Source organism: Diaphorina citri, unplaced genomic scaffold (genome assembly GCF_000475195.1).
Source record: "Diaphorina citri unplaced genomic scaffold, Diaci psyllid genome assembly version 1.1 scaffold500, whole genome shotgun sequence".
In the NCBI taxonomy this organism is placed as follows: Eukaryota; Metazoa; Arthropoda; class Insecta; order Hemiptera; family Psyllidae; genus Diaphorina; species Diaphorina citri.
The window spans coordinates 42,493-63,162 of record NW_007377935.1 but is presented as its reverse complement, the minus strand read 5'-3'; the positions used below and the strand labels follow the sequence as shown (position 1 = coordinate 63,162).

The window sequence follows — 20,670 nt, the reverse complement described above, 5'->3', positions numbered from 1 at the left end:
GAAGAAGAAGAGGTTGAGTGCGAAGGCATCCACTCGGAAAATTTTGTTTAGCCAAAACCAGTTGGCCTCAAAGCGATCACTCTGAAGCTGATTGAGAGGCTGACGACAAACGCTGACCCCATCTGAACATGGGAAAAGGCGAAGAAGAAAAAGAAGTTAGTAAGTTCAAAATCAAAATACTAAAAATTATTAATTATTTGTGGTAGAGCAGAGATATTCACAACTTTAGTGGGGCAAACAGACCTCTAGGATGGGTTGAGCAACGAATCTACCCTTGAACTCATGGACCAAAAATATGGACAAATATTGATGAATTATCTGTGGTAAAGGAGAGATATCTATCACAACATTACTCAGTGCTTCCTTTATTCTTCTTCTTCTTCTTCTTCTTCTTCTTCTTCTTCTTCTTCTTCTTCTTCTTCTTCTTCTTCTTCTTCTTCTTCGCCTTTTCCCATGTTCAGATGGGGTCGGCGTTTGTCGTCGGCCTCTCAATCAGCTTTAGTGATCGCTTTGAGGCCAACTGGTTTTGGCTAAACAAAATTTTCCGAGTGGGATACCCTTCACACTCAACCTTCGCTATTGATATAGCGTGAGGAAATTTGGGCCAGTCTTCTCCCTGTTTATAGTCCCCTAGCAAGACGCTGATCTACTCTCTGTTTATAGTCCCTCAGCCAGACTCAGTGCTTCCTTTACTATCCATTCTAATCGACTCGTATCATCAATCCATACATCAATAATCTTTTTACACTGGTAATGCCGCCACTGGTCGCTACTCGATTAATGTGGCTACTCAATTGTCCTCACGAGGCTGAGTGCACCCCGAACTCCAAGCACAGAGCCGCAAAAAACTTCGATCCCGCCGGGAATCGAACCCGGGACCTCCGGCGTGCGAGACCCACTCGGCCTCGGTAATTAACGCTGTTTTTGCTTTCAGATTTTGAATGACTACAGAGAGATGGGCCTGTTTCCAGGGGAGGTAGTGACCAAACTATAACACCAAAGGACCTGATATCTACTCAATACAGACGGATTCGGATCCGTCCCTGATGCATTTAATGACAAAGTTACAGGTGATACAGGATATGTATTTGGGTTAAAAAAAAAATATATATACATATATATATGAATGAAATTTTTTCATATCCATTTCTTCGTAAAAAAAAATTGGACCGATTGCAATACTTTCTCATTACATTAATGTAAAAGAAAGTCAAAAATCTAAATTTGAAGTCAAAACGGCGAAAAAGTAACTTTAAATGGTCGAAAATTCAATTCTTGTTTGCCGTTCCAATGATAAAGTCAAAACAAAACGGTCTTGTCATCACGGATACAAATATAGACGAATTAGAAAATTTCGTTCTCAAAATTTCAAATCGTTGGAAGTTGAAACCGTTCTTTCATAGTCACAATGCTCTTCAATGGACCAAATCATGATTAAAAAAAAAAATCATTATTATTTATTTTTTATCCATTTGATCTTCATTTTTCTGTGTGATGATTTTTACGGATTCTAATCGACTCGTATCATCAATCCATACATCAATAATCTTTTTACACTGGTAATGCCGCCACTGGTCGCTACTCGATTAATGTGGCTGCTCAATTGTCCTCACAAGGCTGAGTGCACCCCGAACTCCAAGCACAGAGCCGCAAAAAAACTTCGATCCCACCGGGAATCGAACCCGGGACCTCCGGCGTGCGAGACCCACTCGGCCTCGGTAATTAACGCTGTCTATTTTTGCTTTCAGATTTTGAATGACTATAGAGAGATGGGCCTGTTTCCAGGGGAGGTAGTGACCAAACTATAACACCAAAGGACCTGATATCTACTCAATACGGACGGATTCGGATCCGTCCCTGATGCATTTAATGACAAAGTTACAGGTGATACAGGATATGTATTTGGGTAAAAACAAAATATATGAATGAAATTTTTTCATATCCGTAAAAAAATGGACCGATTGCAATACTTCCTCATTACATTAATGTACAAAAGAAAGTCAAAAATCTAAATTTGAAGTCAAAACGGCGAAAACGTAACTTTAAATGGTCGAAAATTCAATTTTTGTTTGCCCTTCCAATGATAAAGTTAAAACAAAACGGTCTTGTCATCACGATACAAATATAGACGAAATAGAAAATTTCGTTCTCAAAATTTCAAATCGTTGGAAGTTGAAACCGTTCTTTCATAGTCACAATTCTCTTCAATGGACCAAATCATGACTTGAAAAAAAATCATTATTATTTATTTTTTATCCATTTGATCTTCATTTTTCTGTGTGATGATTTTTACGGATGTGAAACATTCCAAACTTTTACCATTATTATTTTTTGCATTTCTGAACAGTATTACCGACATTTCAACAAAGTATTGACATATTTTATAGTATTTATTTTATTTTATCGTGTAATATACAGGAGAGCCTGTAACTTGAAATTTTCTTCCCGACCAATTTTCTGTAAAAGGTCTTAGGCCAGCCATTCACTATCAGGTAGACCTGATACCTGACAGTGTATGTGCTCATCAGGTAGACCTGACATTCGGACCTTTTCAGCCGAACCTGTCAGGTCTACCTGATAGTGAATGGCTCGCCTTAGGTTTTTCTATCTAGTCAAAAAAATAAAACCAAATATTATCGTATTGGGCCCAATTAATTATATTTAATATTCTTTTACAGTCAATTATCTATTCAGAGGGTTTATAAAATTCGTTTTATTCGTAGCTTTACGTCTAAGATATTTAAACACACTGCCTCTGGGAACTGATTAAATTAAATAAATGTGTATATTGTACACGTACCGTATTTTTATTATTTTATTTATCATCTAACAATCTTTCACAAAGCTTCATAGAAGACCTTGGAAACTAAATCCTCCTCGTCTAAAACTTTGCAAATAGATCGAGTTTGGGTCAACTGAGGAGGAAACAGCTGAGGTCAGGTCTATCGGCAAATCATTCGTTGGATCTTCATTCTAAGTCAAGTTAAATAAACCCCTTGGAAAAAAACCCCCGTGAATGTCATTCTCTTTGTTCCATGACGTTTCAAATGTTGAGGAATTCTCCTCCTAGATGGATTAAAAATGGAGTTTGCAATACGACCTGCTGTTTTTAGTGTAAAGTGCCTCAAAGAAAATAATAAATAAAAATACCTTGTTGGCTTTTTCTGTTTGTTAATTTTCCACTCGGTGGTGTAGTGGTCAAGGCGCTCGCCTGGTAAACAGGAGGGCGTGGGTTCAATCCCAGCCGAGGTATGGAATTTTATCATCAATATAATTTGAGAATTTGACCACAATAATAGTAGTAGCCTACTGCTGGAGTAAAGGGACTTTTCAGTCCTATGCCAGCAGTATAAATAAGCACTATTATCTTATCTTATCTTCCAGAGAGCAATATCACCATCAACATCAACAAACTGTGAATCAGAAGGAAAAAAAAATATTGAATTTAATCGAATGGCCTTTTTCCAAACGTACTATTTCTATGTCGCTACTGGGATTCGAATCGTGGACCCCCTATTACAAATCCAAAGCAATAGAATTGGCCGCTATTTAAGGCCATCATTTTAAAAAGCTCAAAAAGAGTTTGACTTTCTCGGGATTTTAGATTTCGGCTCAAAGCACTTAAAACTTGCAGAGAGATTGGATAAATTACCTATGTAGAATGTAGATCAGAAATGCTTTCAGTAAATTTAAGGTTAGTCAAATAGAAAGTAACAAACTACTTGAAAGGCGTCTCAACTTGCAGTTTTCTTGCTTTTATTGTGTGTCTACTGTGATTGCATTTCCACTCGGTAATTAACCTGAATAAAATGAGGACAATTAGAACACCCACAGTGTGGAAAAAAAAAATTTATAGCACAGGATTACTTTTCGAGCCCTCTCTATTACTTTCCTTATCCTATAGGAAGGAAATTAATGTAATCGGGTCAAATTTTTGATGTTCAGTTTTTAGTGCCAAAACACGTTTTGAGGTCCCTAGAGCCTAAATCCCAAGTTTCAGTCATTGGTCCGTGTGTCTGTCCTTCCGTCTATCTGTCTGTCTGTAAACAAAATATCTCGAGAGCGGTAAGAGCTAGAGACTTGAAATTTGGCATGCAACTGTCAAATGTGACAAGGATGCGACACGAAACTTTTGGTTAAGATCGGTGCAACGCTTGGCGGTATTTTGACCGCTTTTTGTCGGTTCTCGACCGTTTTTGGCTGTTTTGGATTTTGAAAATCAACTGAGATTTTTATTAAATTTAATTTGTTGCTTTTCAAGTGATTATCTATTATTATCTAACAATTCTAACAGTAAGGTAATCTAGGTATAGGGAGAGGGACCCATTATCGTTGGGAAATCCTAGTCAAGAATCGCTTTGAGAACTAACTGCAACTCGAGACGAATTTCGCAATCATTTTCTTGCCCATTGAAAGAAAATTCTCACTATCTTCTTGAGCCATAGGAGAAGTTTCTAGTTCTGATTACCAATCAGATTTTCTGAATAGCAATCAGAAGGTCTGCTTTGCTAAAGATATAGGAGATGAGTTTCTAAATGGTGTCTGACAAGTATCAAGTTTGCAGTAAGATTTTAGTAACGAGACAAGAAGTAAGTTTGTTTATTCTTTTTATTTGAATGTTCCCAGCTCCTTGTTCCTTACTAACAAGAGCAAAGATCTTTCTAACCTTACCCTATTATCTAGGTTTCATTTGTTGATACAGGTAACTGTAATAATTGTTAAGGTCTTATCGTCCCGAAAGCGAAGATAGAAAGAAGACAGGATAGGAGAAAGTCAGCCGTTCCGAGAACGAACACTACCCATTCAGGATAAAATACACCCCGGGCGGAAATCGAACCCGCGGCCTAGCGCTTACAAGGAGCTTCCTGTTTAAGGTTTGCCATCCAGACCTGGTTTGACTGCTCTGATCCCTACTTATCGTCCCACAGCAAGACCTGTGGTAGGATGGTAGGATCTGTGCGTAGGTTTCGGGGTCAATTTTCGGCCAAGTCAAAAAATTTATCCGCCAACTTAACATCTTAGCATAGAATATTTACGATTTGATTGACTGATTTGACGTTGAACCTTAATAGCTCGAAAACGGTTCTTCAGAAAGATTTGACGTCTCTAGAGATAAATAGTAATGTACGTGAAGCACTTATCAAAAAATATGCGAACCTCAAAACTGACAACTGATGGGTTTCTTTATCAGCCGAACCTTCACCTATGATTAATAGCAATTCTCTAAGGCCAGCCACTCACTATCAAGTAGACCTGACCAGATACGCCTGATCAGGTATACCTGACACCTGATGAGCACACACTATCGGGTAGACCTGACAGGTACGGTTGAAAAGGTCCGTCTGTCAGGTCTATACATGATACCTAATGAGCACACACACTATCAGGTAGACCTGATCAGGTGTACCTGTCGTCAGGTCTACCTGATAGTGAGTGGCTGGCCTAACTTTGTGCCCCTTGAATAGGATTCGAAAATAAATTAGTGTGCAAAAAAATCATTAGATTGATTGAATGCTTTGGCCTGTAGGTCTGTCCAAAGTAGAAGAAGCTGCTAAGATTGGCGGCTGATTGACAACAGAACGGTTCTTGACTTTCTTGTTTCTTTAGAAGACCTCAAAATTTTTGAAGGAGTGAGTAGGAGTGGGAGATTTTTAGGTCAAGAAGGCCACTTACCACTTGGCTTGTCTTGTCACTTGTAAGACAGGCGAATATTTTCACCTCATATGTTGGCAACTTAGAAAGAAATGACGGGGTAGGGGTTGGATGGAAGAGAATGCCCTCGATATTATAATCCCGCCCCTGAATTAGAATTTCGTCAATATTTATTTATTTTTAGTAATTATTTTGTATGATTTGTTTATTTGTATTTTATTGTAAACAAATCCTGATAAAGAATTACATAATAATAATAAGGCCGCGATTCCGATGCATGCATTTTAAAACATGACTTCGTACGACATCGTTAGAAAAGATCAAATATATGTACATACCTACCTATAAAGGTAAAGGTAGTTGGTACTGATTTTTTTGAAGAAATTTAAAAGAGGAACTGTAACTGCTGAGGTCTGTCTCGAAAGCGAAGAGAGAAGGAAGACAGGTTAGGAGAAATCAAGCCGTTCCGAGAACAAACCTCTTTTGGATAAAGTTCCCCCCCCCCGGGCGGGAATCGAACCCGCGACCTAACGCTTACAAGGCTGGCGTGCTACCCTCCAAGCTTGGAAGATAATTTTTTTTTTTTTTTTTTTTTTTTCTGCTGCTGCCTCTGCTGATTTCTACTGCCAAAAATTCTGAACCGAAATTTGAAACACAGAACCGCCTAACTATCATTGCAGTAACCTAGCTTTAAGCACGATCTGAAACCTAGGTACCGTATTTGTATTGAAAATAGGTCGGTATTTCGGCAGATTTCAAAGTTACCTAAAATTCCTCACATCAATCGAATGCCATGCTCCCCCCATTATCAAAGCTTATTGAATTTAGGGATGGAGTTAAAATAGCTGATACCTCCCAACTTTTTGTAAGGTGAATATTTGTATCCCCAAATTCCATTATCTTCTACCTCCTACTACAACCCAAAATTCCACAACCTCCTCCTCCTCTTGATTTGGACGTTCAGGTCCCCCGGAAGTGAGTTGGCAACATTGGATGGCAACACTGTTTAATTTCACCGACTGCGACGGCAGGAAATTGTTGCCAAGATTGTCTTTGATGTTGAAACAACAATTCAAACAATGCTGAAAATCCAGGACAAAGCTTTGCTTGGAAAGCTAGATTAGCTAACACTTTGTATTGTGCACATTTCCTTACAGTTCTCTCTCACATTCTCACCTAGGTCTGAAAGTTTCCGATTATCTCGGTAGAGTTTTTTTTTTTTTTTTTTTTTTTAAGAGGTTTGACAGAGGGAACTGTAACTCTAGGGTCTTATCGTCCCGAAATCGGAGAGAGAAGGAAGACAGGATAGGAGAAAGCCAGCCGTTCCGAGAACGAACATTATCCCATCAGGATAAAATCCGCCCCGGGCGGGAATCGAACCCGCGGCCTATCGCTTACAAGGCAAACGCGCTACCAACTAAGCTAACTAGGCTGGCAGCAGTAATGAGCAATTAGATGCAATTTTTGCGTATTTGAAAATTCCCGCCAACACACATGACCTCAGCATCGCCCATTCATGCAGATCTGACAATTTCAGCCTGACACTTCATGACTTCATGACCAAATTCATAATGAATATGCAGAACTGTCAAGAGTGTCGAGGCATGATGTAAAACTGACATCTCTATTAGTTGAGGGTTTGGCATACTTCAAAATAGCAAGTTGCAAATTTCAAAAGTGTTAATATTGTTGAGTTAGGTCAATTCGGACTTCTAGGTCATGTCTTTATCAATCAATTTGAAATAGTTGAGAGGTTTTGGCAAATTTCAAATGTGTAAACAATAGTGTGTTAGGTCACTTTTAGAAGGCCATGACGTCTTTATCAATCAATTTGAAATAGGTGAGAGGGGTTTGTCAAATTTTAAAAGTGTAAGGAATTCAGGACCGCCCCGCCAAGTCAAAAGGTTTAACAGCGCTACTAAGAGATATTATACGCCATATTGAGTTAGGTCAAGTGGGACTTCTAGGTTCTAGGCCATGCGTCTATCAATCAATTTGAAATAGCTGATTTGAAATTGTGGGACTTCTAGGTCTCTCTTTCTATCAATCAATTTGAAATGGGGTTTATTGAACTTCAATAAAAATGTCAATATTGTTATCTAAACTTAGGTCACTTGGGACTTCTAGGCCATGTCTCTATCAATCCATTTGAAAGAGGTGAGGGCGTTTGGCAAATTTCAAATTTCAAAAGAGTAAACATTGTTGTGTTAGGTCACTTTTTAGAAGGCTACGTGACTATCAATCAATTAGGAATAAGTGAAAGAAGGGTTTGTCTCGGAACGGCTGGCGTTATCTAAACTTAGGTCACTTGGGACTTCTAGGCCATGTCTCTATCAATCCATTTGAAAGAGGTGAGGGCGTTTGGCAAATTTCAAAAGAGTAAACATTGTTGTGTTGGGTCACTTTTTAGAAGGCTACGTGACTATCAATCAATTAGGAATAAGTGAAAGAAGGGTTTGTCTCGGAACGGCTGGTTTCCTCCTATCCTGTCTTCCTTCTCTCTTTGCTTTCGAGACGATAAGACCTCTATCGACGATAACACCTCTAGTTCCTCTTAAGACTTAAGTGATAACTGATAAACATCCAAGTTCAAGGACACTAAGGGCACCTGAATCAGGAAAACCCTTAACCACAAGATTACAATAGCTAACAAGAAACTAGGGATCTCAGTATATGTAAAGTACTTAGAATCAAAATAATGAGATTTGAAATCATCGAGTTAGATCCCGATTCCCATCTTTGAAGAAAATGGGGATATACCTATACTCTACGCATAACTTGATGATATTGTATACCTGATTATCTACTAGATTTCCTCACAATTTAACCATGATTAAACTAATGTCTTGATTCTTGATTGTTAGACAATTAGATACTACTTTATAAGGCGTACTTAGCTACTTTAACTTAGCCTGCTTCTACGGCCGAGTCGTGAACAGCCTGCTTCTATGGCAATTTTCTGGTTGAATTACTTGGTTCCAGGAAGACATCGGTCGTGTGGGTGTTAAACATGTGCTTTACAGTAGTTCCAGAGGGTAACATTTTATACATAATGTAAAGGTCTGACCAAACATAGCCTCACCCAACGGCCTTAGTGAAGCCAGGAAAAGCCAGGAGCGCGCAATTGCTCAGATGGTCACCCGAACATATACCATATGCCAACCATACGTAATGTTGCTTAACTTCAGTAATCCATAGTCTCATCCTAGACTCTCGCTTATACCAAACGCAAAGCTGACAAATGGCAAAGCCTTCTTCTTCCTCACCTTTTCCCGTGTTCGGGCGGGGTCGGCGTTTTTTGTCAGCCTTTCAATCAGCTCTGGCGTAGCCTATGACGGGGTAATACCTCTTATTCTTCGCTTTTTCCTGTGTTCGGACGGGGTAGCCGTTTTTCTTTTCTCAATCAGCCCTATAGCATGGCGTAGCCTATGACGGGGTAATACCTGAGTCTATCCTGCAATTATCTCATCCGGACCAAGCCGTGTGAATTGCCTCTACTTTGACTTCGAACTTCGTGACAATTAGACTGGCGGCCTTGGCCAAGAACCGTGTGGCTTCCTAATACAATATCCCACATACCTACTCTTTTCATACAAATACAATATTGAACATACTCTCCTAATACAAATTTATACGTACATCGGTTCCTAATACAAAATTGGACAATGGATTTAGAATTTGTGAAGTAGTCACTCATTTTTCGTCATGTGACGATAGAATAAAGAAAGTAAAAAACAACACTAAGATTATTATTGCATTTGTTCCAGTTAATCCTACGGTATGCAGCTCACAATGAAAACCAAACTAACGGAGCTTCTTCACCGGAAAGTCCCGATTTTGGCCTGGCTACCCAAGTACAATGTGAATGCGGCCGTGTCTGACGTATTGGCCGGCATTACGGTCGGCCTCACGCTAATTCCGCAGGCCATAGCCTATGCTTCCTTAGCCGGACTCAATCCAAAAGTAAGTGACAAAAATTCCGCAGGCCATAGCCTATGCTTCCTTAGCGGGACTCAATTCAAAAGTAAGTGACAAATTTTGAGAGGACAAAGCATTTTTTATTTGATCCTGGGGGGGGGAGAGCGATAAAAGTATGAATGAATGGATCTTGATATTTAGGGTGATTGCTTTGGCCTGCAATTGGTTTTGGCTACAAAATTTTTTCCGAGTGAATGCCCTTCGAACTCAAACTTTGCTATTTCTTTAACAAAGGAAATTTCAGGCTGGTATCTTCCTTGTTTAAAATCCCCCAACCAGACTAAGCCGGTCTACTCCTTGTTTAAAGAACCCCAGCCAGGCTAAGCCGGTCTACTCCCTGTTTAAAATAACCCCAGCCAGACATGTTCAGTTCCTAATTAAACTCAATTAATTTATAAATTGAATAGATTGCAATTTTACTATACAAAGGTGTTTTCCCAAGTCAGTATTGACTTCTAAGAATAAGAAATGAACTTCAATTATTTGTATTATTTTTATTACTGTGTTACTTTTTTTCAGTATGGTCTCTACTCGAGTATATTCGGAGGCGTCATGTACATTTTCCTGGGCACCACCAAGCAGCTGTCCGTAGGTCCCACCTCTATTATGGCACTACTATGTCTGACGTACACACATGATACCAGTCTCGAAATGGTGGCCTTTCTGACGTTCCTTACTGGACTGGTGCAACTTACTTGTGGACTGCTAAGTCTAGGTAAGTGTAGGTCCCACCTCTATTATGGCACTACTATGTCTGACGTACACACATGACACCAGTCTGGAAATGGTAGCCTTCCTGACGTTCCTTACTGGACTGGTGCAACTCTTTCCTGGGCACCACCAAGCAGCTGTCCGTAGGTCCCACCTCTATTATGGCACTACTATGTCTGACGTACACACATGACACCAGTCTGGAAATGGTAGCCTTCCTGACGTTCCTTACTGGACTGGTGCAACTCACTTGTGGACTGCTAAGTCTAGGTAAGTGTAAGTCCTACCTCTATTATGGCACTCCTATGTCTGACGTACACACATGATACCAGTCTCGAAATGGTGGCCTTCCTGACGTTCCTTACTGGACTGGTGCAACTCACTTGTGGACTGTTGAGTCTAGGTAAGTGTAGGTCCCACCTCTATTATGGCACTACTATATCTGACGTACACACATGATACCAGTCTGGAAATGGTAGCCTTTCTGACTGGTGCAACTCACTTGTGGACTGTTAAGTTTAGGTAATAGGGTATATTCTATTACCTAAACTTGACCACTACACCACCGAGGCAAGTGTAGGCCCGGCCACTCACTCTCCGACTGTCGTGAAGATCCAGGTCTGTCATACCGCAGGAACGTGGAACGTGTGTGACAGAAAAAGCTTTCAAGTTCTAGGTCCCTCAGACGGCCCGGAGTCTGTATTAGGAAGCTCACCACACACGGTCCGGTGGTCTGACAGACCTGGGTCTTCACGACAGTCGGAGCGTGAGTAGCCGGTCTAAGAGAAGGTACTCTGAGAAAAAAAAAAAAAAAAAAAAAAAGGGAGGGGTTGTTAACCTGTTTAAAAGAAGGTCACCTAAAAAAAAAAAAAAAAAAAAAAAAAAAAAAAAGATGACAGGGTGTCACAAGTTGAAGAACTCCATTATTGGGTTATTTCCCCTGATGTAGGTTGTTAGAATGCTATATTATAGTGTCGAGCTTCCCGATATAAAGTTCTATATTAGAGTTCCGGAACCCAGTCACCCGATTAGGCTTCCGGCACCCTAGTTTTTTTTCTCAGTGTATGTCTGTCTGAACACATATGATTGCAATCTGAAAATAAGTCCATCCGGACTTCGCCTAAAGAACGAAACTGATTCCCATATTTTCCTTGAGGGGAAATGAGCTTCAGAAGAGGAGAAATCGTCTCAGTTTCCAACTCTATTTTCACTTCCTCAGGTTTTGTGGTGGAGTTCGTCTCCCTTCCGGTGGTATCCGGATTCACATCATCCACGGCTATCATCATGGCTTCATCTCAACTCAAATACTTTCTGGGCATCCAGTTCAAACCGAAGAACTTCTTGGATATGTACGTGCAACTGTTCAAGAACATAGGCAAGACCAAGTACAGTGATCTGTCACTAGGTGTCGCCTGTGTTGTATTGCTGCTGTTTATGAAGGTGAGTAACGGTGTACCGTGAACTTGCCAGACTAGTTTGCTTGGAGGGTAGCGTGTCTGCCTTGTAGGACGCTAATAGATTGACTCCAGGTGAAATTTAAGTCAAGTCGACTACGGATTGAGTCCCAATAATAATCGGAGTCGATACACGGTCTCGGGTGCGATTCCCGCCCGGGGTGGATTTTATTCTAAACAGATAAGACTCGTTCTCGGAACGGCTGGCTTTATCCTATCCTGGCTTCCTTCTCTCCTGGCTTTTTAGTCATCCCTAACCGTTAAGCCAGTACAGCTGAAAACCGCCAAAAAGCGGTCGAAAACTGTCAAAATACCGCCAATCGCAGCACCTATCTTAACCAAAAGTATTGAATGGTCTATTGATAATGGCTGCTGAAACCCTCCAAGATATTACTGATCTGTTTCTTTTTCAGAGATTGCAAGACATAAAGCTGACCGACAAAGAGCCACCTGGGGTGAAAATCAAATACCTCAAGTCTTTCCTCTGGTTCATATCGACAGGGCGGAATGCGTTCATTCTAATGGGATGTGCCATTATCACGTATGTGTTGAAGAATACGCATGAGAAAGTGCCCTTTGCATTGGTTGGTAAGTGCGAAAATCTGGTGTCAACATCACACGATTTTCTATTACAACAAGGACCTAAAAAAATTGGACCGACTACAATACTTCCTCATTACAGGTATAGTTTCGCTATACTTTAGCAATAGAAAGTAAAAAGGATTTTTTTTTTTTTTTTTTTACTTGGAAATTTGGGGCCAAAAAATAAGTGGAAAAGAAAAAAATCGAATTTTCCCCGCCCCACTCAGGCTGGGTGGGGTTAATGTGAGGAGGTGGGAAGCTTGTAGACAAATGGATAGTAAAAACCTCCTCCTCCTCCTCCTCCTCCTCCAGCGTGCAAGCCTCGAGTGATACCCACTCGGCCAAGGAGGTTGCTGGGAAAATGTAAAATATTAGGGCCATTAACCATGTAAGACTTGTTCATATTTGGCTGAATTGGAGTTCTAAGGATTAGCCAGCCATTCCGAGAAGGAACCTTTGGTGCTAAATCTAAAAACATGATGTAAACAAGATGGCGCCAACATGGGTTGCGTTATGGGGATCAGGATTCGATGCGAAATCTCCCTAGTGATGTTGGTAGGTACTGAGAAATGTATTGTATTCAAAAAGCCGAAAAAGTAGGAAAACACGAAAGTCACGAAACAGCCAAAAATCCGCAGTTTTCACCAGTTTTCTTATCACAAGTTCAAATTTCAAAAAATGAAACGATTGTTCAACATGTGTGAAGCTGTGAAGTTCGCTAAGCACAAATCGTGATGTGTGTGAACATAGCCACTTTTCAATTTTAACGTTCAACAAAAATTAACCCTTACAGGAACACGCTGGACGACTAGGTACATGCGTTCGTCGATGATGTAGGGATTGTAGGGCCGACTCTTAATAACCATAACCATGTACATAATTGTTATTAAATAATAACAAGTGATTAAAATACAAAAGGTGGTTTTATTGATAAATATGTTTTATTATCTACATGACAAAAAGAAAAAAAATAGCTTTGATCATCAACCTTTCAATCTATTTTTCCATGGGTAGCATGCAGACATGTAGTACTTCACGGTCCTATTTAGATACAAATTTCTTGACCCCGCCGGGAATCGAACCCGGGTCTCCCGCGTGCAAGGCGAGCGCAGTGACCACTACGCCATGGGAGCTTAAATTTTAATTTGAAAAATGGAAATATTAATATAGCCATTTCATCATACAATTATAAAACTGGATATACATATTTGGCTAGTTTTACTTCAGAGAATTCATTCTACTTTTTTTTATCTCCCGAGTGTCCACGAATTCTAGTGCTCTTAAATTTGTTCCGGATTTCCTACTGAGAAAAATGAAGATCAATCCTTTCAAGTTTTTCTCTCATAATCCAAACAACAACATATTTCGATTCATAACTTACGTCTACTCAGGATACTATGCTCCAAAGATACGTGACTATGCGAAAGAAAAAATGGATGAAATGAAACAAAAAGATGTTACTATCACCATGATTATCACCCGAGTCCCCCGAGATGGAGATGAATGACTTTTTGTCGTTCTTTGTTAAAGGTTTGTTTTTAACATAGAAGAGTGCTTTCAATAAGTCAACTGTTCTGACTTGTTCTTAAGATATTTAGAAGAGTGCTTTAAACAAGTCATGGAATTTATCCTCATTTATTTGAGAATATAATCACAAAATAATAGAGCTCTAAGGGTTAGGTGCTAAAGTCTATTATTATTGTTGTTGTTAAAAATTCATCCTCCTTCAAGGACGGGGTTTAGTCTAAATCTGTTTTCTTTTTTCTTTTCAGGGAACATTGAGTCAGGGTTTCCCAGTCTTGCGTTCCCGCCCACCCACATTAACATCAACGGTACCGACCTGGGACTCCTGGACATGGTGTCCCATCTGAATACCGGGATATTTCTGGTCCCTCTGGTGGGCCTTGTGGCCAATGTGGCCATCGCTAAGGCTTTCTGTAAGTGTTTCAAATGGGCGAACTATGGGCCACTTTTTTTTCTTTTCAAAAGCGTCGTTTACTAACAACGAGATAGTAGAACTCTTGCTCTTGAGTATTCATTATCCCTTAAGATGTGTCCATACATAGTCGGCCGGCAGTATTGCATTGGGCTGACATTTGGTTTTGGCTACAAAAATTTTACGAGTGGATGCCCTTCGCAACTCAACCTCTGCTATTTCGTTAGCAAGGGAAATTTCAAGCTGGCATCATCCCTGTTTGAAGTCCCCCAGCTAGCTCCCAATGGGTTGCTTATTACGTCGCTTTAATCATGGGGACGGGGATTCTTTAAAATATTGCCTCTTTTTTTTGTGGTGGAAAATTAAAATTCATATTTCTTTTTTTCCCCAGCGGAGGGCAAAATAGTGGACGCCAGTCAAGAGATGATTGCTCTGGGCATGGGTAATCTGGCAGGCTCTTTCATCAACGCTATGCCAGTGGCTAGTTCCTTCAGTCGGTCTGCGGTTAACAATGCCAGTGGCGTTCAAACCACACTCGGAGGACTTTATACAAGTAAGTGACGAGACTAATGAGTTTATGGGTGTTTTGGAAAACGGGTTTTTCCCCTTCAGGGACTAGTTTTAAGATTTTTTAAAAGGAAATAGACCCGTGTTCAGGTGGGGTCGGCGTTTTTCGTCAGCCTCTCAATCAGCCCTAGGGTGATTGCTTTGGGCTGAGTTTTGGCGAAAGGGAAATCAAAAAATTTACGAGTGGGAAATTTCAGGTATCCTCCCTCTTTAAAGCTCCCAGCCAGACCAAGCTGGTCTACTCATTGTTTAATGTCCCCCAGCCAGACAAATACTCCCAGCCAGTCTGGCATTACTAAACGTCCTTTAACCTTTTCTCACCTATTCCGTCCACACTAGTCCACATCGAATCTTCCAATCATCATTCAATCTTGTCCACTTCTCAATTTTTACTTCCCATTAAACTATCCTACATTTCTCGTTTTGCAATTTTCATTTCATACAAAGTTTACAAGCCGTTCTAAATCAATCAATCATTTCAATTTCATTTTATTGTACGAGTAACAATTCTGTCTGCGTAATATGCTGTGTCATCTGGCAACCCAAACTTTGGGCAGCTCATCAATAAATTTTATTGATTGTTTCTCACTTCTCCGTTTCCACAGGTATCATCGTACTCCTATCCCTGAGTCTTCTCACGCCCTACCTCCAGTACATACCACAAGCAAGTCTGGCAGCTGTACTGGTGTGTGCAGTTCTAACCCTGGTCGAGATAGAGATTATGGCCGTTCTCTGGAAAACCAATAGTAAGTAACCAGCGAACCTTTTGGAAACCCTTAAGTTAGTAGGTATCATTCCAAAAAAAAAAGAGTTTTCATAGCGAATAGCTTCTTAGTGACTAAAAGGCACCAAAAAACACAACACCCAATGTCATGATTTGGTTCATGGGATGACCTCATCTCCTTCAGGGATGACCTCATCCCTGAAGGAGATTTAACAATAGCCTAACTAGGCTGGCTTCTCTATAAAAGTGAAATCGAAGGAAGAGATAGTTATACAATGTGTAAAAGTAGAAGTAAGCGCTGGGTAGCGGGTTCGATTCCCGCCAGGGTGAACTTCATACCCGACAGGTAAGGGTCGTTTTCGGGACGGCTGACTTTCTCCTATCCTGTCTTCTTTTCCTCTTCCATTTCAGGACGATTAAACCTCCGTTATTACAGTTCCTCTATCAAACTTAAAAGAAAAAAAATGTCTAGCCCACGATCTACTTTTTCAGGAAGGTTCTTCTTCTCTGCATAATAGTCATAATAGCTGGCTCGCCTTTACTGATTCAAATATTCTTTTAATTTCAGAGAGGAACTTCCTCACATTAGTCGTAACATTCGCCGCGTGTTTGCTGATCGGCATTGAGATCGGTCTCTTGTGTGGCATATGTTTGGACATTTTCAATCTCCTGCATTTCAACGCCCGGCCCAACGTGCACTTCGACAAGAAAGTGGTAAGTGAGACTAACAGACCCCGTCATTTTGACAAACATTGGCTCAAAGGTCAATGAAATGGAATTTTATCTTAATGAGCCAGCCTAGTTAGCTTGGTTGGTAGTGCGTCTGCCTTGTAAGCGTTACGCCGGGCGTTCGATTCCCGCCTGGGGAGGATTTTATCCTGAAGGGATAAGGTTCGTTCTCGGAACAGCTGGCTTTCTCCTATCCTGAATTTATTCTGTCTTTGATTTCGGGACGATAGGTCTAATAAATAAAAAATGACCCATTAGTCAATAATATCAGTCAATCAAGCAATATTTGCAGGCAATTTTATCACTTAATCTAACAGTCCATTAGATAGGTATCCTTTTAATATTATTATGTATCCATCATTTTTTTTCCTTCTTCTTCTTCTTCTTCTTTTTTCTTCTTCTTCTTCTTTTTTCATTTCGGGTTATGCTTTTTTCCAGACGGACATGGGTTTCGAGTTCTGGCTGTTCGAGCCGAGTGGCGGCTTGTTGTTCCCCACGGTAGATTATCTGCGGGAAGTTGTCCTGTCCAAAATCTACGAGGACAACAACAAGAACAAAATGTTGCACCGGACGCGCGCCGCAGGCGACGTGTACATTATCATCAACTGTTCACATATCGACAAGACTGACTATACAGCCGCCAAGGTAAAAACCTTTTTGTTCCGAGACTGCAATAATTTTTATGTGTAATTGAAAAAAAAAGATAAATTACGGGGTGAGCCGGTGTTCTCGTGTTGATCCAGCACCCAAATGGGAAACATTGTCTCCATCTGAGCAGGGACATTAATAAGGGGGCATGTTCAACAAAGTGGTCTGGTCTGACACACTTAGGTCCTGGGTTCGATACCCACAATCCACAAAAAAATCACTAACTTCGATTGCAAAAATAATTAAACGGGTTAGTTTCTATATTTTCTAGTAGTTATTTCAATGCTACGAAATAAATACTACAATGAAACACTCATCCCTAAGGGGAAAAAGGAACTTTTTTTTAAATTTCACAAGGGCTGTCAGGTCTACCTGATATTGAGTGGCTGGCCTAAAGAACCTATTTCTGTTCCAGGGTGTGGTATCGCTAGCGCAAGATCTGCTACATAAGAAATGCCAACTGGTTGTGATCAATGCTATTAAATCAGTACAGGCGGCTTTCGTTAGCGCAGATCAGAATGCGTACATTCACGTGTACTCTACGTACCAAGACTTCGTGTCTGCCATACACAAAGGTAAGAGCAAGTAGTATGATTTTGGCAGTTTGAAAAAAATAGAAAAATATTTTTATTTTCATAAATTTATTTTAAAAGGGGTGCGACTTTGTAGATAAATAAACCTAGATATTTTGTGTTGACGCACCATAATAAATTTAAATTAAATACCTAGAGTGTCCTAGAGGCTTTTATTTTTTTATGGCCCTATCAGCAAGAACTCGAAAGTTTCGGACTTATGCTTTTTTTACAGAAGTTTGCTAATAAAATGAAGGGGAACGCGTGAGTCGACTTCTAATGAAGATATTAGGAAACGATTGGTCAGAGAATACCAAAACCAAGTGTGTGTTAAAGCAGTCTAAATACATAGTAGGTAATAGTGCTTATTCATACTTCTCGCATAGGACTGAAAAGTCCCTTTACTCCAGCAGTGGGCTACTTCTACTCCAGCAGTGGGCTACTTCATTGTGGTCAAATTCTCAAATTATTTTGAGGATAAAATTCCATACCTCGGCTGTTTACCAGGCGAGCGTCTTGAACCGAGGCAGTAAAACATCGGTAGATCGGTACTTTCCTATAACATTTTCGATATCTCTAAATCCCAAAGGGGAAGCCGAAGGGGTCTATACGCCCAAAACTTTTTCGAGATCTCTAACTAAATCGCTAACACTAAGCCGAAAAATCGGTATAAATTATTTTGACCCCACAGGACATTGAACCTGAACTTGGCAGAAAGGAATTCTTCTTAGCTCTCGGGGGCGGGGGGGTCGATATTCAAGGTCAATTTTTTTGGAATCATAAACACCGTCTGGAACCCGATTAATAAGAAAGAGAGAAGAGTATTTTGTTCAAAAACATGGCCCTGAGATTCTCTTCGTAGATATTCAAGTTCAAAGAGTTTTGGGCGAAAAACAAATTAAAGTCAGGTTTAGCACACCAGGTAACTCTATTACCGTACGCTATAGCCACTAAATTGTTGGTAGTAAATAAGGCTAGCCACTCACTATCAGGTACACCTGAGAAATACACTTGATCAGGTGTACCTGTCAGGACTACCTGATCGTGTGTGCGAAAAACAAATTAAAGTCAGGTTTAGCACACCAGGTAACTCTATTACCGTACGCTATAGCCACTAAATTGTTGGTAGTAAATAAGGCCAGCCACTCACTATCAGGTACACCTGAGAAGTACACTTGATCAGGTGTACCTGTCAGGACTACCTGATCGTGTGTACTTTCCCTGTCGCGTATAATATCTCTAGTAGCGCGGTCAAACTTTCTTGACTTGGCGGGGCGGAGCGCTACCGCGCTCCTTAATATTAGGAAACGATTGGTCAGAGAATACCAAAACCAAGTGTGTGTTAAAGCAGTGTAAATACATAGTAGGTAATAGTGCTTAATATTAATAGTGCTTATTCATACATCTCGCATAGGACTGAAAAGTCCCTTTACTCCAGCGGCTACTTCTCCATCATTGTGGTCAAATTCTCAAATTATTTTGAGGACAAAATTCCATACCTCGGCTGGGATTGAACCCACGCCCTCCTGTTTAAAACGCGAGCGTCTTGAACCGAGGCAGTAAAACATCGGTAGATCGGTACTTCCCTATAACATTTTCGATATCTCTAAATCCCAAAGGATGGTTTCCTCCTATCCTGTCTTCCTTCTCTCTTTGCTTTCGAGACGATAAGACCTCTATCGACGATAACACCTCTAGTTCCTCTTAAGACTTAAGTGATAACTGATAAACATCCAAGTTCAAGGACACTAAGGGCACCTGAATCAGGAAAACCCTTAACCACAAGATTACAATAGCTAACAAGAAACTAGGGATCTCAGTATATGTAAAGTACTTAGAATCAAAATAATGAGATTTGAAATCATCGAGTTAGATACCGATTCCCATCACTGATGAAAATGGGGATATAGATATACCTATACTCTACGCATAACTTGATGATATTGTACCTGATTATCTACTAGATTTCCTTACACTTTACCATAATTAAACTAATGTCTTGATTCTTGATTGTTAGACAATTATAGATACTACTTTATAAGGCGTACTTAGCTACTTTAACTTAGCCTGCTTCTACGGCCGAGTCGTGAACAGCCTGCTTCTATGGCAATTTTCTGGTTGAATTATTTTTTTTTTTTTTTGTTTTTTTTTTTTTTTTTTTTTTTTTTTTTTTTTTTTTTTTTTTTTTCATCTAAGAATTATTTCACAAGCTCAATGAACCTAGAGCTGAATTCTCGTCTAAAACTTTAGCGAAAATAGCTCAAGTTTTTGTCGACTGACGAGGAAACAGCCCATTTAAAATGCAATTTAATAATAAGATTTTTTTTACTAAGGGGAAAAATGAAAAATAAATTTTCATTTCTGTGTTCCCAGATTTCTATGACGTCAGAAACTCGATAGATACGCTGAGCGAGCTTCATCATCACGACAAAGTGGACCACGAAACGATATTCTAACGAGGACCATAACACGGATTATCGTTTGGACCACGAAACGATTTTCTAACGAAGACCATAACACGGATTATCGTTTGGACCACGAAACGATTTTCTAACGACGAACATAACACGGATTATCGTTTGGACCACGAAACGATATTCTACACGAAACGATATTCTAACGAGGAACATAATACGGATTATCGTTTGGACCACGAAACCATTTTCTAACGAGGAACATAACTCGGATTATCGTTTGGACCACGAAACGATGTTCTAACGAGGAACTAACGTGGATTATCGTTTGGACCACGAAACGATTTTCTAACGAGGACCATAACACGCATTATCGTTTGGACCACGAAACGATATTCTAACGAGGAACTAACGTGGATTATCGTTATCGGTCAAAGAACATTTCGTTCAGGAACGGAATAACGGCAAACGCCATGCCGATGCCTTCAGAAAGAAAACTTCCAGAGAGGTTATAGCCAGCGGCGACAGCAGGTTGAAGCATCGTTGCGTGTGGTGGATATCCGGATGATCATCTGGACATTGGCGTGCTGGCTTTCCAGGGGTTTTTAGGAACTACGCTATAGTTACCTACTCTACCTACGTGACAGTACGTTTTCAGTGCAATGGACACGGTTAAGATCTTAACAAAAATGGACGCGGCCCA

General features: G+C 40.2%; 3 protein-coding genes and 1 non-coding gene across 8 annotated transcripts in view; 2 read left to right on the top strand and 2 right to left on the bottom strand.

Moving 5' to 3' along the window:
• LOC103509462 overlaps nucleotides 1–1,426 on the top strand; it is an 11,430-nt gene extending 10,004 nt beyond the window's left edge. For both annotated transcript variants that reach the window (XM_026823797.1, XM_026823796.1), the window contains exon 9: nucleotides 935–1,426. In XM_026823797.1, the coding sequence (XP_026679598.1) occupies nucleotides 935–994 (60 nt within the window). In that variant the 3' untranslated portion in view covers nucleotides 995–1,426. The remainder of the gene's footprint in view (nucleotides 1–934) is intronic.
• The window catches only part of LOC103509464, a 28,842-nt gene that overhangs the window by 3,695 nt on the left and 4,477 nt on the right, over nucleotides 1–20,670 (bottom strand). The window lies entirely within an intron of this gene.
• LOC103509463 (sodium-independent sulfate anion transporter-like) overlaps nucleotides 1–20,670 on the top strand; it is a 21,362-nt gene extending 692 nt beyond the window's left edge. Inside the window, exons 1-12 of one of the 4 annotated variants that reach the window (XM_026823795.1) lie at nucleotides 4,219–4,589; nucleotides 9,420–9,615; nucleotides 10,150–10,345; nucleotides 11,561–11,781; nucleotides 12,209–12,383; nucleotides 14,150–14,314; nucleotides 14,705–14,866; nucleotides 15,486–15,626; nucleotides 16,173–16,318; nucleotides 16,772–16,978; nucleotides 17,397–17,556; nucleotides 19,927–20,670. In XM_026823795.1, coding sequence (XP_026679596.1) covers nucleotides 9,433–9,615; nucleotides 10,150–10,345; nucleotides 11,561–11,781; nucleotides 12,209–12,383; nucleotides 14,150–14,314; nucleotides 14,705–14,866; nucleotides 15,486–15,626; nucleotides 16,173–16,318; nucleotides 16,772–16,978; nucleotides 17,397–17,556; nucleotides 19,927–20,009 — 1,839 coding nt within the window. In that variant the 5' untranslated portion in view covers nucleotides 4,219–4,589; nucleotides 9,420–9,432 and the 3' untranslated portion in view covers nucleotides 20,010–20,670. The other 3 variants (XM_008474082.3, XM_008474083.3, XM_008474084.3) reach the window with 3 other exon arrangements.
• On the bottom strand, nucleotides 7,012–7,084 carry Trnat-ugu. Its single transcript has one exon. It is a non-coding gene; the product is annotated as a tRNA-Thr (tRNA).